This window comes from Crocodylus siamensis, chromosome 11 (genome assembly GCF_052110815.1).
Source record: "Crocodylus siamensis isolate JL-2025a chromosome 11, ASM5211081v1, whole genome shotgun sequence".
NCBI classification, from domain to species: Eukaryota; Metazoa; Chordata; order Crocodylia; family Crocodylidae; genus Crocodylus; species Crocodylus siamensis.
Genome location: NC_143405.1, coordinates 38319900 through 38337426, shown reverse-complemented (window position 1 = coordinate 38337426; position 17527 = coordinate 38319900). Strand labels below are relative to the sequence as shown.

At 44.4% G+C, this 17527-nt stretch overlaps 1 protein-coding gene across 1 annotated transcript in view; it reads left to right on the top strand.

Moving 5' to 3' along the window:
• Nucleotides 1-401: 401 nt before the first annotated feature.
• Nucleotides 402-17527, top strand: part of NUP210 (nucleoporin 210) — a 111704-nt gene continuing 94578 nt past the window's right edge. The window contains exons 1-4 of the mRNA XM_090022078.1: nucleotides 402-568; nucleotides 9281-9417; nucleotides 10962-11093; nucleotides 16045-16141. Of these exons, the coding sequence (XP_089878204.1) occupies nucleotides 402-568; nucleotides 9281-9417; nucleotides 10962-11093; nucleotides 16045-16141 (533 nt within the window). The remainder of the gene's footprint in view (nucleotides 569-9280; nucleotides 9418-10961; nucleotides 11094-16044; nucleotides 16142-17527) is intronic.

Genomic DNA, 17527 nt, shown 5'->3' with positions numbered 1-17527 from the left:
GCAGTGGAGCAGGATGCTACGACTGGTTTTGGAGCAGATCTTTGCAGCACAAGTGCTTTTTTTTTTTCGGCCGCAGAAGACACGAGGGTGACAGGAGGCTCGGTGGTCCTGAAGCACCTGCAGTCCGGCCGCACCTGGGCTTACTAAGGAGTCGGGAGGCATCTCGGCTAGAGCCAGAGCCGAGCACCGCGGCCTGGGCCGCCCGCTCCGCGCCGCGGTCAGCGAGGCCTCCGGGCGCGCGGGAGGCGCGAAAGCAAAAGCTCCCCCGGCCCACGTGACAGCGGCCGGCCGCGCGCAGCCCCTCCCCGGCGGGTCTCGAATGGCAGCGCGGGGCGCGCGATTCCCGTGAGCAGCCCCCTCAGCCCCGGCCCCGGCCCGCCTCGCCTCGCCTCGCCAGCCGCATGGCTCCGCGCGCCGGCCCCGTCCGACCGCCGCTCCTGCTGCTGCTGCCGCCGCTCCTGCTCCTGGCCGCGGCCTCCAAGCTGAACATCCCCAAGGTGCTGCTGCCCTTCGCGCGCGGCACCAGGACCAACTTCACGCTGGAGGCCAGCGAGGGCTGCTACCGCTGGTGAGTGGCGGCGGCGGGGCTCACCTGGCCGCAGGGCTGGGCCCGGCGGCGCCGCAGCCTCTGGCTCTGGGCCCCGTGCGCAGGCGGGAGGGGGGAGGGGCTGGACTCGGGCCTCGGGGTCCTCGCTTGGGCTGATCACGGGGGTGCTCTACGGAGCCCGGCTGACCCGCGCGGGCCTCCCGGGTTGTAGCCTGAATCCACGGGCTGGTGCTCGGTGGGCAAGGGGGGGCCGGCAGCAAAGAGCAAGAAAATCTGCACGTGGGCGGGGAGCGCGTCCTGGGGGCCCGGCCCGGCCCGGCCACGTGCCAAGCGGGCGGTCAGGTTTCTGCCCAAACTCGGGGTCGTATTCATCCCTGTAGCCGCTCCAGTGACCCGTGAGCTCGGGCCTTGGCGTTTCTGCCTGCTGAATTGGGGGCACCATATTTCTAGTGTGATACCGAGTTTATTAACCAGAGCCTGGAAAAGCACCATGTTTCTACATCACTGGATGCCGTGAGGCACATGTCCTTTCAGAAGAAATCCAGCGAAGCACTAGGTAGTTTTAAAAGATTATTTTTTAAAAGTGCATCCCTAACAATAATCCTGCAGGGCCAGGCATGCAATTAAAGATGCAGAATACCATCAAACACTTGCACTCCCCTGAATGGGAGCTGACTCTTCCTAACTGCCTCCATCCCAGAGTAGCAGGTGAAGCTCACATGAGATAACACAGGGGTTGACTAAATTGAACTCAGTGGGATTTCTTGAAACTCCAGGAATTTGGCAGATTCAAGGTCTCAGCACGAAGATACTGGCACAGTTCCTAAACTTCATACTAAGATTATACATCCATGTTTTAAACAATGCATCTCCCATTTGGAGAAGCAGTAATGGTGAGGTGGCCAGCACAAGAAATCATGGTATTTCAACTCTAGCTGTGATTGTATCTGCACACATTTCATTTGTATGCGTTTAGCAGGTGTTTTTTAAGCTTGTGACTGAGAGCCGCCAAAACAGGTTCTAGTGGAATATATTTTTACGCGGTATAGTTTAACTTGTCATTCAAGTTCCTCCAAGTGCATGTATTTGCTTGGGGGTTCTAGACTTTCACAGGCTGGTTATAATTCTTTGATTTCTTAAAGGTTTGAGGTTGCTTATGCACAGGAAGAAGAGTAGAGCTGCATCAAAAGTTTATTTTAATCCTATACAGTATGTGCAGAAAAGAAAGAGGAAGCAAGTTATTAAGTCCTGCTGCTTCCTTTAGGGCTTTTTAATGACTACAAATATATTCTATGAATGTTTTCCTACTATTTTTTTTAAAGGTCCTGTTTTTTAAAAGGATTCAGCACTGTCAAAATGGCTTGGTAAAAGACAGGACAAACCTGTCAAAAAGAAACACTTTGAGGGGTTGCACAAGCATACATACATATGTGGAGGTTCATGTAGTAATATAATTAAAATTAGAAGTTTAAAAAAATCTTAATGGGAACAACTATAAATTTTCCTATACCTGCCATCTATTTAGAATGTGATTCCAATTATAATATAAAGCTTGTAGTGAAAGTTATCAAATCAAATTCTTTGTGGAAATTACCAAAGTTGAGTGTGTGTGGATGAGCCCTTGACTAAGATTTGGGGGAACTCAGTTCTGCCGTTCTGCCACTAGTCTGCTGATTGACTTTGCTTTTTGGTGCTTTGATTTTTTTGTTTGTTTGTTTTGTTTTCTTACCTGTAGAATGGGGATAAAGAAATCATCTTCCTTTGTGAAGTGCACTCAAGTTTAATTGGTAGCTATTGCAGGGAACATGCACTGTTAGCCCTGGGTCATATTCCTAGTCCAAAGAAATTTCAAGGCTTTTTTCCCCCTATTTCATTCCCTATGTCTGCGTTTCCTAGAATTTAGGATATTATTTCAGAGTGAAGGACAGTAGTTTCCAACTGTGCTGAATTTGTGGAAGGTGTGGCATCATTTTCTACCTTCCTGCTATAAGTGTACATTCATTTCTATCTTACAGTGACAGGATGTGGGTGGCAGACTTCTTCTTACAAAACTCTGGAGGAAGTAGTAGCTCATTGTTGAACAGAGTACAAGGGCTGAGAAGCATAATGGTGCTCTAAGCACGTTTATTAATTTTTAATCTTCCTTTCCTACTGCATCACCACCATCTGCTCATCTCTAAGAACTTTAAAAAATTTTGTGGGAGGATTCTAATGCCGTCCTCTGAAACATGGGGTTGGGCATTTAATATGAATTTGCCTACTGGGTAGTTGGGGATAGTGGAGTTCAGCAAGCTCTGAAAGGTCTGTGCACTTGCCCTCTATTCCTGTATGTTGCAACAGAGTTTCTTACTAGGGAGTTGCTCTGTATGCAGTATGTTAGTTGTGAATACTTTGTATAAAGTTCTGCTATGTTTATTGTAACTTTATATATGTTACATCCTTGACTATCTAGGTATGGTTGAGAAGAATCTGTTCTTTAGTTTGACTATATTGATATTAAAAACTTGTCTTTTTCCTGTTATCCAACCTGTCTTTTTATACCAAAGTAATTAAAATAACATGTACAAAAATTGCAGATATACTTTTGGTGTATTTCAATGGATTATCCTTTATGCTCACTTAATTCTACACAATTTATTAAAAGCATCAAAGTGAAACAGTCTTGAAAAGTTGCTGCTGGTTCAAATCCTTCTGTCATATGAGATGCATGCACCCCAAGCTCATGGTACAGTACTAAGAGACCTGATACAAACTCTTCCACACACATTCTGCCTATCAGGCAGAACCCTCTTATAGGACTCTTAAGATGCATTGTATGTGGAAAGTTCAAGGTTGATCTTGACCTAAATATCTATCTTTGAAACCTAGTCTCTTTGAGGGGGATAAATGCTAACTGTTCATTGTAGGCATCTTAATTCGCAAAGTCAAGTCCACTGATGGGCTGGTTAATTGTCCAAAGTTAGTTATAAGTTTCCATTCTGTTTCTTTGTAAAACTGGTCTCTGGCTCTTGTTTTCACAGCCACCATTATTACTTTCAAGAACATGTAATCAACACTTATGTGCAATGTTGCCAACCCCAAGCATTCAACAATATCAGGTCCCAAATACTTTGTTACTGTAGCTTTTTTTATCATAATCAAATTGTTTAGAAGCAGCGTCTTTTTTAGATTTGCAGAGCTCTCTGTTTAACTTGCATTTGAGGACCTCTAAAACTGACTTGTAACAAACTGTTGGCTTAAAGACTGATTAAAATATTTCTGTTCTCTTCGGTAGAAATAAAGAATGACTGTAGCTGTGTGGGGAGGTTGCTCTGATGCACTTGAAGCAGACTCGATTAATTGAGTCTGCTGGGGCCTGCTCCAGCAACCTTTATGTCTCATGTATCAATGTCCCCATGCTTCAGAATGGTGGCAGGAGTGCTTTAACTAAAGCTCATCAAATGAGCTTTAGTTAAAAGTGCCCTGCTGCCATTTTGAAGTTCAGGGATACCAATATATGAGACTCAGGATTCTGGATAAATAATATTCCAAAATTGACTAGAATTTTATTTATACTGCTGTTTGTAAACATTGTGGACCTCAGCAGCATCCCTAGACACTTTTGTCTGCAACCTTAGAGTGAAAACATTGAGATGGATTCATGCTGGGAAATCTTGATAACTCTAAGAGTTTAAAAATGATCATTTTAAGTGGGAAGCATAAATTACTTCAAAGGAAATAGACAACACTTGGAACCACTGAGGAGTGTGACTGTTTATTGTAGCAGAGTCCAGCTCTGGTTCTAAAGCACCTCTGTCTTAACAGCTGCTTATTTCTACAGCACTGTTACAGTTGTTCTCCATGGTCAGAAAAATAAATGTGAGGGGACAGTTGGGTTACCAAATGAAAGTAGTGAGCAGGGCTGGCTGAATTATACTTTGTATGGAGCTTTGCACCTGTCGGTGCATGTCTAATGAGACAAGTATACTCACTGAAAGCTAAATTGACAATGTGATATATACAGTATATTTCACTTTCACTCCAAATGTTTGTTGAAAGTGGTTCTTTGGCATGGTGGTTTCATCCATACATCTCAAATCACTTTGCAAAGTGTAAATAGTAAGCTGAACTGTAACGTATGGATAATACCTAAGTATATATTAAAACAGTGTCTGTGTAAGGCCCTGTCCTTTACTTAATCATTTACTGCATCAGAAAAGCATGGAGTTTCACAACATGCTATTTTCCTTAATGCTTTGTAGAAACCTCAGTGTTTTGCAGTGTAAATCTAGTAATTTCCTGGGCATATTAATTCTCTGAGCCAAACCTGTAGGAGGATGAAAATAATGTTATACAGTAAAATGGAGAGTCTATTTTCTCTCTTCATATAGTAGATATAAAGGTCTAGGGTAGAGGTGCTCAGCCCCTGGTTCATAGGCCAGATCTGGCCCATGGATCTATGGTATCTGGCCCTTAGCGTTTCACATGTGTCCAAAAATTTGGCTACAGGTTAGTGGTAGCGGTGTTAATTGCCATGGCTTTGGAAGTCACCACAGATAGTGCTGCCACCACTCACTTGCTGCTAAATTTCTGGATCCGTTGGGAGCCCGGCAGGCTAGAGCGACCCTGCATACTTGATCAAGTGTGCAAGCCTGGGGTGGCACAGGTCCTAATCCAGGGGTGCAGGGTAGGTTAGCATGAAGTGGGATCCAGGCAGTGTGAGGCGGGATCTGGCCATGAGAGGCCCAGTCCAGGGGGAGGGTATGGTGGGGATGGATATGGTGGAGACTGGGGGGTTGGGCTGACTGTGGGTATGGGAGACAGGGGTGGGGGTGGATATGGTGTGGGGTGGGAGTAGGAAGTGTCGGGGGTGTGGTGGGGGGTGGCTTTGGGTGTACACATGTGGGCTGCCTGAGTGCTAGATCCTGGGAGCTGGCTGGAGGTGGGTGGGGGGAGAGGGGCAGGGAGCACATGCAGCACATAATTATGAATTATGATATTTATGATTTAGTAATCACCTAGATATCCCAGACATCAGAGAGAACATGTCAAAAGTCACTTCATATGCTTTGTTTTTTCCTAGCTGCTCAGAAATCTGACCTTTGATATTGATGGTCTTTTTAAATATCAGAATCCCTACTAGGGCTATCGTCACTTACTTCTACGTATAGGGCAAGGGTCAAAAAGTGAAATAAAGTCATACTATTTGTCCTGTTGAAGTGTCACATTCAGTCATACTGAGATTTGGCTTGGTTGGGTAGGGCTTTCCAGAAACTTTTGGAGCAGCAGAGATGTACACTTTTGAATTGGACTGTAAATCCTATGGGATTTTGCCTGGGCAGTGCAGGTGCAGTCAGAGACGACCCGAGCAGGGTGCAGGGCCCAGGGCAAATCAGCCTGTGCGGTGCCCTGCCTCCAGATGTGAGGAAGCCGGTGGCAGATTTGGTGGCCGGGGAAAGGGGAAAGAGGCTGGAGGCGGGGGATTCAGCGATGTGAGGGGAGGCCGAGCGGCTGGACATGAAACCAGCAGCAGTGCAGAGTCGCCACACCACTCCACCCAGCTCTACAGGGCCCAGGGCAGTCGCCCTTATTTGTGATTTCCGCCCCCCCATGCAGTCCATGTGTTTCCCACCCCACCCCCAGCTCTCTGGCAATCTGTACGGAGCCAAGCCCTGACTGCTCCCACCCCACTCCCTGCGGCTTTGGCCCTGTGCTCCCACCAGTCCTGTGCTGCTAGCCCTCAGCTACAGCTTCCTCTCTGCCCACCACCACTTCCCCTCCCTACCTGCTGCCTGGAGCCCTGCAGCAGGGACAGGACGAGGAGCTGGTGGAGATCGCAACAGTATGGTCACAGCAGAGACTCTGGATTTTTATCCCATTATTTGGACATGGTTTTATAACCTGTATATCTCAGTTTTTTTAACTGTGTTGTTTAGTCCCTTTAATCTCTTCAGTTCACCGTTGCCTCTTTCAGTAGGGCCTCCTTTTTGCCTCCCTCTTTCCCTCTATTTTATATTTAACTTACATTATTCCATTCTATTCTGTTCTCTATGCAAGTCCATTCATAGCATTTGATGAAGTAGTCTGTTCATCTTTGAAAGCTTCTACTTCTGTTAATGAGTGTAAGGTGGTGATGCTCAGCCTTGCCTTCAGGGTGCTTAATCAGTGACTTCCCTCAGTTCATAGGGGGGACTTTCTTTTAATTTTGTAGCAACAAACATCTACTTGCTGAATGCTATTTTTGTGGCTATTAAAGATCATAGTAACTTTAGGCTTAATATAGGTTGTTATAGCTTTATTATTTTAAACTTAAATAGGTTTATTTTTAAACAGAAAAATATATGTAACTATTTACTCTCTAATATTGTTTTCTGTTTAAATACATCATCAGCTTTTATCCATCCTTCAGTTCTTGCTGTAGTTAAGAAATTAGCAATTTGGGCTGTACTTCTGCAGTGAATTTCACGGAGGTCTAAGGATATAATGGTATGATGCTCACTTCAAGATATGCTTTTTAAAGCAACACAATTTTAAGTTAGAGTACAATTGCTCCAAAAATTTAATTTAGGTCAAAATTTTAATAGCACAAAAAAGAATGATATAAGCTTGCAGATCTATACAAAGTTGCATGCATTAACCAAGGAACCTTAAATCAGTTTAATCTCTGGATAACTGTGATATTGGTTATTGTAGCAGTTCCCAATCTGTGATACAGGTACTACTAGTGGTACACAGAAAACCTGTCAGCGGTACATGTTAACAGATTTATTATAATTATATGATGAAAATTTGTTGCCGGTACTTAAGGTTGTATCATTTTAAATTGGTGGTGCACAGTAGGCCTATGTGAAATTTCAGGAGCTGTTTTGGCACCTGAAACACTGAATCTGAAATTAAACAGAAGGCTCCAAAATATCTGTGAAACGAAACCAAGCCATCCAAAATGTTTTGGATGTTTTGGAGCCAGGCTTGCAGGGAATCAGAAACTAAGAAGACGGAGGGGGAAGAGAGGCAGAAGGACTGCTCTAATATTGACATCTGTAGCTGGCCAGTGTCTGCGATCTGTCCCTGAGGTCCCTTCCAATCCCAGTGCTCTGGGGGCGGGACGGCAGCCTGCTGTTATTCTGCATGCTGATCTGGGGCCCTGTGCCCCCCTGGGAGGAGTCTGGCATAGCCCTGCAACCCTTCCGGAGGGCACAGGCCCCCAAATCTGCATGTGGGACAACAGCATACTAGCTCTGCTGGCTGGGGCCAGCACCAGCACCCAAGTCTGCTCAGTGCAGCCCGTGCTGAGTGCAGCCGGAGGAGCCACAGGAGAAGCCCCTATGGCTGCCCTGCCTGGCCCCAGCCTCCTGCCACTTAAAAAAAAAAAAAAAAAAAAAAGCCTTGTACTCACCAGTTGTAGCAGTGGGGGTCAGGGCCTCTGAGGGCTTGTGGCAGAGCCTTCTACTCAGTGGGGGGCAGTGGGGATCTCCCCTCCCCCCCGCCTGACATCTGCACAGCAGCTGCCCCATGGCGCGGATGCAGCATGGCTTGCAGGGTGTTGCACACTGTCTGGGAGCTGGGCAGGACAGCCATAGGGGCTTCTTCCATGGCTCCGGCTGTGCCTGCCTCTGCCCTGCCTAGGGGAAATGCAGGAGATGCCCCCAGGGCTCCCCTGCCTGGCCCCAGCCTCCCAGAACTTAAAAAAAAAGCCCTGCGCTTACCAGCTGTAGCAGCAGTGATCAGGACCTCTGGGGTAGCGGGGATTTCCTCCCCTGCTTGGCAACCACATGGCAGCTCAGCAGGGCGTTGCTCACTGTCTAGGAGATGGGGTGGCTCCAGCTGACTGGTGCCGCTCAGCCCCAATGCCCCCAGCTCCCAGAGAGTGCTTAGCGCCCTGCCGAGCCACACTCCACCTGTGCTGTGGGGCAGCTGCCGCGTGGGTGCCAGGCAGGGACAAGGGCAACGGCGATCCCCATAGTCCTGTGCTGCACGGGGTGGGTCTCTACCACAAGCCCTCAGAGGCCCTGATTGCTGCTGCTACAGCTGGTGAGTATGGGGCTTTTTCTTTTGTTTTTTTTTAAGTGCCCAGAGGCTGGGGCCAGGCGGGGGCCTCCCACAGCTCCCCCCACCTGGGCAGAGGCAAACGCAGCTGGAGGAGCCACGGGAGGACCTCCAGCTGCCCAGTTGTGCCTGCCTCTCCCTGGCCGATCCGAATCTCTGAATCAGTGCTGAAACAGATTTGGCCGAATTGAAATGGCACAGTGATCCAAAACACCAAAATGGTTCCTGTCCCTCCAAAACAGTTGAAACCAAAATGGAACGTAGCTGTTTTGCTCATCCCTAGTGCGCAGTCTGTCAGTCTGGGAACTGCTGGGTTATTGGATGATGATTCTGGTTTTCTGCACATTTTTCTGTGGAAATGCAACTGATTGCAAGTGATGAATAGCTGTTTTCATATTCATTTAGTTTTTATCTTGGCTTGTACTTCAATATCTTGTTTGTATTTTATCCATGTCTGCTGCTAAGTTAATACACTACAAAGTGAAGTCTTTGAGGCTTAATTTAAAGCATAGGGATGTTTTTGAGCTAAATAAATAGCATAAGCTGATGTTCAGATTCCATACTAATGGGTAGAATATGAAAATCCAGCTAAAAATAATAGAATCGAGACCTGTGACTTTTTCCTCCTTTGGGTGCTTTTAAGACAAGTTGCATATTTTTGTTAATAGTTGGCTTACACTATAGTAACTTAGAGTGATATTTCTGCAGGTCATCTACCAGGCCGGAGGTTGCTAGCATAGAACCTACAGATCAAAATGAACGCCAGTGTTCCCAAAAGGCTGTTGTCCAGGCACGTTCATCACAGCCAACACGTCTGACAAGTATAATTTTTGCTGAAGATATAAGTAAGCTTTTATGTATTTGGAAATCATGCCATGTGTATGAAAAATGTATGTTTTTCAAGTTTAGGATCATGGTGAATCTTTAATGGGTAATACATGCTTATATACATAAGAAAATGTGAAATACTTAGTTGTAGTTTCACTTGACTGTAAGATTGTAAATGGAAGAGAAATCAAGTTCTTTGAAGGTCTTAAGTCAGTGTGAGTGAGACGTGCAGCCCTTATAAATTTGGGGATATTAATACAAATTTCACATATTGCAGAGTTAAATATTTGGCGTATGAAAAACTGGAGTATACCTCAATGCCTGTGTACATGCAGTTCACTATCTGCTCTTAAAGACAGATGTGTAAAGTGATATACATGTTATGAAATCATTGTATAATAAACTGGTTATGTTATTTTGCCTTTCATCCAAATACTATGGTCAGTATTTTACATGCCATATCAAGAGTAATTGTTTACCGGTACCCATTGCTGCCAATGGATTATGCCTGGGGTGTAGGAAGTTGCTGCCACTATGAAACTCAGAACACTACAACAATTTTCTGGAGGGGAAATAAAGTAGAAGTTGTTCACTGAAACACTTACAATTAAAAGAAAAAGAACTATTTTACTCTTCTTGTTTTCAGAACTGTAAGCACCTCTGGATTAAGATTCTATGTAGAGTTCATAATTAGGGGTGTGTGAAACAGGCCCTGTTCAATTTGGACTCAGCCTGAATTGGGGACAGTGATTAGATTTATTGGTTGGGATCACTGTCCCCAATTCGATTCGGCCAAAACTGGATCTGAAAATTCAATGCCAATTTGGAAAATCCATGATTTGGCCATAAACACAGATTTAAATGTTTTTTCTACATACCTCGAGGTACCAGACATGGCTCATGAACGCTGCGATGCTGGGGCAGATGGAGCATCCTGCAGGAGCGCGGGGGGTTCCCCCATGTGTTTGGTGGCAAACCTGGAAGTGGACTGGAAGTACTTCCAGGTCTGCTGTGGAGCATGTTGGGTGCCATGCCCCCCCAGACCCAGGAGGTGTACCAGTTGCCAAGCCGGGGGGGGCACAGGAAAGTCCCCCAGTGCACTCCCTGGTGGACCTGGAAGCGGACTGGAAGAGCTTTTGGTCCCCTTGTGGGTCTGCTGCCGAGCGCACTAGGGAGCCCCCCACACTTCTTTGGGACACTCCACATGCTCCAGCATCTCAGTGTTCACGAGCCACCTGCTACCTAGAGGTATGTAGAAAAAACAGTTAAAGCTTTCTATGTCTGAATTGCCAAGTCTTTCCAAATCTGTCTGAATTGATTTGGAGAGTTCCAGTTCGATTCAGAGAGATTAAAGGGTCTCCCAATTTGATTCTGATATGGAGTTTTGGTCACCGAATTGGGCTGAATCTCTGCTGAATCAAATCGGGGATAGAAGGTTCACACAGCCCTATTCATAACCTAGTTTCTGTCCTCTTTGTAAGTCCCTTGTGTTGCCGTACTAGTTAAGATATGCTCCGTCTTATTGATCTAATAGTTTTAATTATGTTGTCTTCTGTCTAAGTGACTGGTCAAGTTCTTCGTTGTGATGCTATAGTTGACATAATTCATGGCATCCAAATTGTGTCCACAACAAGAGAACTTTACTTGGAAGATTCACCACTGGAACTGAAAATTCAGGCTTTAGATTCTGAAGGTAAGAGATTGCTATTACACCGTAAACATTTTAGTAGAGTTCTTTGCTTCACACTGAACTGGATGTTAAAGATCTGAATAAACAATTTGAAGAAGAGTTCTGTTGGCACACACACTTATGTATTATAATATTTACGCTTCAGTAATCACCTAGATACCCCAAACCTCAGAAAGAACCCATCAGACACTCAGTTGCTTCATACACTTTGTTTTTTCCTAGTTACCTGGAAATCTGACCTTTGGTTTTGATGGCATTTTTAAATATCAGAATCTCCCTACTAGAGCACTTACTTCTACATCTAGGGCAATGGTCAAAAAGTAAAGTGAAAGAAGTCATAATATTTGTCCTGTTGATTTGGTTTGGTTGGGTAGAGCTTTCCAGAAATTTTTGGAGTAGCAGAGAGTTGGACTGTAGATCCTATGGAATTTTGCACTTAATATTTGAGTCTAAGCAAGCTTATGCTTGGGGATCTACCAAATTCACGGCAGAAGTAGGCTGTCTGGCAGCTCCTTTAATCTTGTAGGTTTCCCCCATTGATGGGCAGAGGGGTCCTGTCACTCACTCCTGATTGGCAGAAAGACAAAAAACACAGTTTTAAATATGGTGCTGTTTGGCCAGTCAGCAGCAAGCAGCATGGCCACCAGGGCCCCTCAGTCAATCAGCAGTGGGGAGGGGATAGGGGGAAACCTGCAAGATTAAAGGAGCTGCTGCACAGCCCACTTCCACTGTGAATTCAGTAAGTCCCTACTTATGAAACTTTGGTTTCCTCCTTTTGTCTCTATTTCCGCCAATATCTGGCCTCATTTTCTTTTAACAGAATTCTAATAGCAGTGTCCATAACATAACTTCTTATCCAGTACCCCAAGAAAGAACTGAAATGACTGACCTAACTGAAACCTTATTGGACCCATAAGTACGAGAGAGAGAGAGTGAGTGAGCCTTTGCTGGCTAGACTGTGAATAATAATCTGAAGAGAGGGGGTTAGTTGTATTAATCTGAAGTCAGGCAGAAGGCAGCAAGGCAGTGACACCTTACAGACCGAGTGGTTCAGAAAGGCAACAGCCTACAAAAGCTCACTTCTTTCTGAACCAGTTAGTCCTACATTGTCACTCCATCTTGCTTTCTGCTTAGTAATCTGAAAAAAAATCTGATGCCGTAAAATGGCAAACCTTACTTCAAAACTATACAAATGGTTTTTAGAATGCTGCATGAAGTAAGAAACTAAATGACATATACTGTACTTGTATGTCTAAGCATTTATAAAAGCTTATTTATATTTTGGACACTTAATAGGGCCTAAATTATATTTGTCGATTTATAAATCATATACCACAAAATGTCAGTGAGAAGAACTGTTAGTTTTCTTACAGTATATGCAATTCCACAATGTTGGCTTGGTGTTTCTTCAAACTTTCAAACATCTTCAGCTGATGAGTTTGCCTTGGTAGGCATCCAAGTTAAAATTTGAATAGGAGCAGTCATTTGAAAACTGCAAGGAAATATTTAATCTAAATGACTGAAACTAGATGTTCACCAGGAGCTTCAGGCATAGTTGTCCACAGTTAATATGAAAAGCTCAAGTAAAAAGTATTTTGGAGAATAAAAGTTTTGAAGTGATTTACATTTTTAAAAAAATTGCCATGCAAAAGTGTATTGAGTAATAATAATGTGTCTTAATTTGGTGTAGATTTAGACTCCCTGTCATAGAACTGTTGTCAAGTCTAGGATGGAGAAGTAATCTGTATGTAACTGAAATTAATTTTAAAACAGCTTTGCTAACTCAAGTTTCATGGATATGATTTGCAGTGGTCAAGCAAAATTTCAATAGAGGCTAGTTGAGAAACAGTTGGACCAAAGAGCTCTGTTTCCCACAGAGTGAAGTTTAGCTTAGTGTAGCATTTCTTTGTTTGTTTGTTTGTTTGTTTTACTTTTTGCTACCAGCTGAAATCAATGGGAATTTAGCCATTGACTGGCATAGTGGAACCAGAATATGGCTCTCTTGCATTTACCTTGATAATACACTGGAAGGCCAGTACCCACTGCTGATCTGGACACATGTCAAGGGTGTCATAATTCCTTTCTCAGGTATTTCCCCTTGACTCGCCCCTAAAGCCTGTGCATGTTGTCCTCCAATGTTGCTAGGATCCAGTGCTTAGGGGCTACTTCCTTGCATATTGTGAGCAAGGTTCCCAGGTAATTGTTCCTTTCCCACCATTTATTAAAATATTTATTTGCTTCTTGGTCGGATAGGTATGTTTTATTATCCCCTGCCATTCTGGGATGAAATAAAACAATATGGGTTTATTACACCTATGCAGTCCTGGTAGATCTATGCTATATTCTTTATTGCAGTATGGTAAACCCTTTTAAAGCCACTCCTGGGGTGGAAATGTCTTGGATCTGCCCTACATTTCTCTATCTCCTAATCATGTGGTTGGTTCCCTTTCAACATCCCCATACTGATCTTGCCCAAAGGATACAGCAGGTATGCAGGTGGCTGTTTCCTGGGCTGTCAAAGAAGGTAAGAACAGCATTGGCCCATCCTCCCTTTACCATACCAACTCAGCTTCTTTTTGCCACTGAGTTCCAGCTGTAAGCCTGCAAGGGAACTGGCTGCCTTCCTGCAGTTTTAAATGCTGGATCTCATGACCAGTCTTCTTGTTAACCATGGAGCACCCTTCTGTTTGTGCCACTGCAACACTGCCTCACTGCTGAGGCCCGGTAGTGGACTTTTAGGAGGAATTGGAAGTGATAGGCTAATTACATAGTATTGTGCCCATGCAAATGTTTTCAACTCATCTTGCTCACATGATCCTGAAGGAAGGGATCAACAATAGGAGTTGAGTGTATGTAAAACACTGAATTAAACTCCCCATATCCTTTGAATTCCTCTCTGATTGCCATAGCTTCCTGAGCTGTATGCCACATTGGGGATATAAATGACCCCTCACGAATGAATTGTATCTCGTCTCTCCAGGGCAACCTCAGTAATATATACTTTTTGCCATTGCTATGAATTGAAATGTCCTTGTCCCAGGAAAAATGGGCTAGTGCCAGCAGCCTCAGCTCAACATAAGTCTAAACTGGTTTGATTGGGCAGACCGTGTACACGCACAGTCATTGTGGCTGTTCCTCAGTTTTTTTACTTTCAACTGGGTCATGCCTGCAGTGATAAGCAGCTGTACCTCAGTTTCCTCTGTGCGAAGGGAAGGTAGTTGGCTGACCTCCAGTTGTTTACTTGCACCCCATCAGCCCACCCTGAGGGGGATGCTGTTCTTTCAATTTCAGTAGTGGAAAGGACTCCTTAAGAAGGCAGTCCCTCCAATCCACATGGTGCGGGGGGACCTTCTGAGGTTTCAGGGACTGTATTTTGCTGCTTCTGCCTGTTTGCTGCAGCACTGTTTGCAAGTATCCTCGCTGCAGTGCTGCATCATGCTTTTTCTTTGTCTTGCTTATGTCTTTAGTCTGAGTGAAAATGAAAGAGGACTTTGTTTGGCAAAGCTAAACATAGCATGAAGAAAACCTGATTTTGCTTTGTGTATCTTAATTCAAAATGCAGGCTAATATTTTTTTTATGTTGCCCCTTGTGTTTTAGATTGCTTTTGTTTTAAGGAAGAGGTTTCAGAATTAATAGTATGGTGCTTTTCTTATATACAATCCCATTTGCTCAGGGTATGAATTTATTTGTAATACTATATTTCACCAAAGCCAAGACGACTTCAAATTTACGATAAACCTTCAATAATTAGATCCTATAGGAAAAAGTATACATTTGTTATAATTTTTCATGTACAAAATCTAATTATTGGAGGGTTGTCTTGAATTCACCCCCTTCCACCTCTGCAGTGAGGAAAGCAGTTGCAGGGGGCCAGAAGATTGGGGAGTCAAGTGACTTGACTCCCACAATTTGCCCCCTGGTGCCTATCCCCCCACCTGCCCCTCTGCTACCTGCACACCCTTCCACTTGCTGTCCCCCTCTGCTGCCTGCCCCTCGTCTCCCTTGTGCCTGTATCTCCCAGCACTTTTTCTCCTCTTCACCCCCATAGCAGTGCTGTGACGCCTGGTGCCTGCCCTTCCTGCCACTTATGCTCTCTGGTTGGCCCCCTTGCCTTTCCTTCTTCCTGGGTTCTCTTTCCGCTCCCTCTCCCATTCCCATGGGCTCATGGTGGCTCTGGTTGCTGCTCAGCCAAGCACCACTTGTACATGTGAATCAGCAGCTGCCAGAGCCTAAGCTGCTGCCATTGCAATGACCAGGGTTCAAGCCCTGGTGTGGTGCTGAAACTGCTGACTATTAGCGGATCATAGGCTGGCAAGGACGCACTGAGGCCAGTTCAAACTCTGGTGTGGTTCCAGTCCAGCCAGCAATCAGCTGATTGTCAGCATTATCAGGACTATACCAGTGCTGAAATCCCAGTGCATGCAGTCCCTGCCAGCTGACAATCAGCTCATCATTGGCAGGATTAGAACCATGCTGGACCCAGTGCAATGCGCCGTTGTGGTCCCAGAGCCAACTGATGATCAGCTAATTCAGCCAGCAGGGACTACACAGGGGCCTGCTGGAGATCCCTGTGCAGTCCACCCTGCCACGTGTTCAGTTTACAGTGGGATGGAAACCAGCCCCAAAATGATTTGTTTTGTTTAATAATTTTGTTGTTTATTTCCTATTTTTATTGTGCCATTAATTGCCTGAACTTGTGGCAGGGTTACACTTGAGACTATTAACCAATTAATCCCATCTTCAAGTGTAACATCTACCAGGGGCCTCTGTCTCTGCATCTCTTTTATACGTACTCTTCTTGATTTTAGTAATAAACTATCTTGCTTTAATTATTTTTGTAAATCTCTGATGTTCCTATTCTTGGTAACTAATTATTTTTGGTTATTTATAGTTTGAATTGCAAGAAGATTTGCTTGTTTTGAGCAAGTGTATTTTTTTTTGTCCAATTTATAGGAAACACTTTTAGCACCTTGGCAGGATTAGCCTTTGACTGGACAATAGTAAAAGACACAGAGGCCAGTGGCTTCTCGGATTCCCACAATGCATTGCGGTAAGTGTTGTTCACATTATGCTCAAAGACTTCAGCTCTTTAAAATTATTGTCCGCTTTGTTGCATTTGGACTTCAACTAAAATGGTATCTACGGTTGTATGAATGGGTCAGATATTTTAAGTTTCTAACTGTAAGTGCTAGTTACAGTTCTGGGCACCTTTTGACCAATTGAAAATTCACATTAATTAGAAGAAAACTGATGGAGTTAATGAACTGCCTGTCTAGCTCCAGGTCACCAATCCTCAATTAACCAAAAATCTGCCATAGCTTACCCCTCTGCAATCACCTAGTGGGGGAAAGGAGGGAGGAATGGAACAACCTGTTACATGAGGATGCAGGAGTATCTGCTGAGACCAAATGTTATCTTCCATTCTGAAAGGTGTAGCTCGGGATTAAAGGGAGCTGTTGGGTTAAAACTATTTAAAGATTAAGTAATGTTAACTACAGTATTGTTAAATAAATAGTCAAAATCATTTGATTGGCTTAAAAATCATGACTTTTTAAATAAAATAATTAAAAAAAAAAATGGGACTCACTATTCGTCTTCCAGTGTCTGAGCCTTTAGGGTACACTTCAATCATGTTTTCCAAATATTCTTCACAGCCAGAAGAGCTGGGGCTAGTAATTAACCTGAATTCTTCTTAAAAGCTGAAATACTTTCCTAATAACATCCTCGGAAGTTGAGGCTTTAAGCAAAATCATGAACGCTGTTGGTTCTACAAGGTGAACAGTTGTGTATGCTAGGCTAGAGGAAGCGAGCTGAAATAATTCAGTGCAGGTCACACAGCATGTGTCTTCGGTCAGTATAATGAATGGCAAATTCAGTATTTGCAAATATCCAGAGAATTATGACTTCATCATCCAGAATTAATTATCACCAGACTCAAAAGGGCTCACAGATAACTTGGAGTGCTATTTATCTCTTTACAGGCACATTTATTTAAAATTTTTCATTAAGTAATTTGAGTGAAGTTTTTGATGTTCAGTTTCCAGTACTGTCAGTGTGCCACAGCTAGCAAACACACAGTCTTGAGTTGATTAAAAACGTGTTCATATGGTGCATGTCTTACAGAGCTTCAGGTGAAAGCTTTAAGCATATTTAAATGCTTTAGTTTGCTTTAATTTGGTTACGTTGATTTGTTGACTGCATCCATGGGTGCCACTTTGATTGCTGCATTATGCCCGTGTGGGCACACATTATGTCCCACAGAACTCCGGCAAGTTGCACAGGACATGCTGTAGCTCCTGGGTCTCTGTGCTTGGGCACAGGTGGTGGGACACCAGGCAGGCCAGGACATGGAGCCACGTGCAAATCACAACAGAGTGTTTACTCCTAGAAGCCTAGGGCTGGGCATGGGGGAGGGCCTGTGGAGATGCAGCAGGGG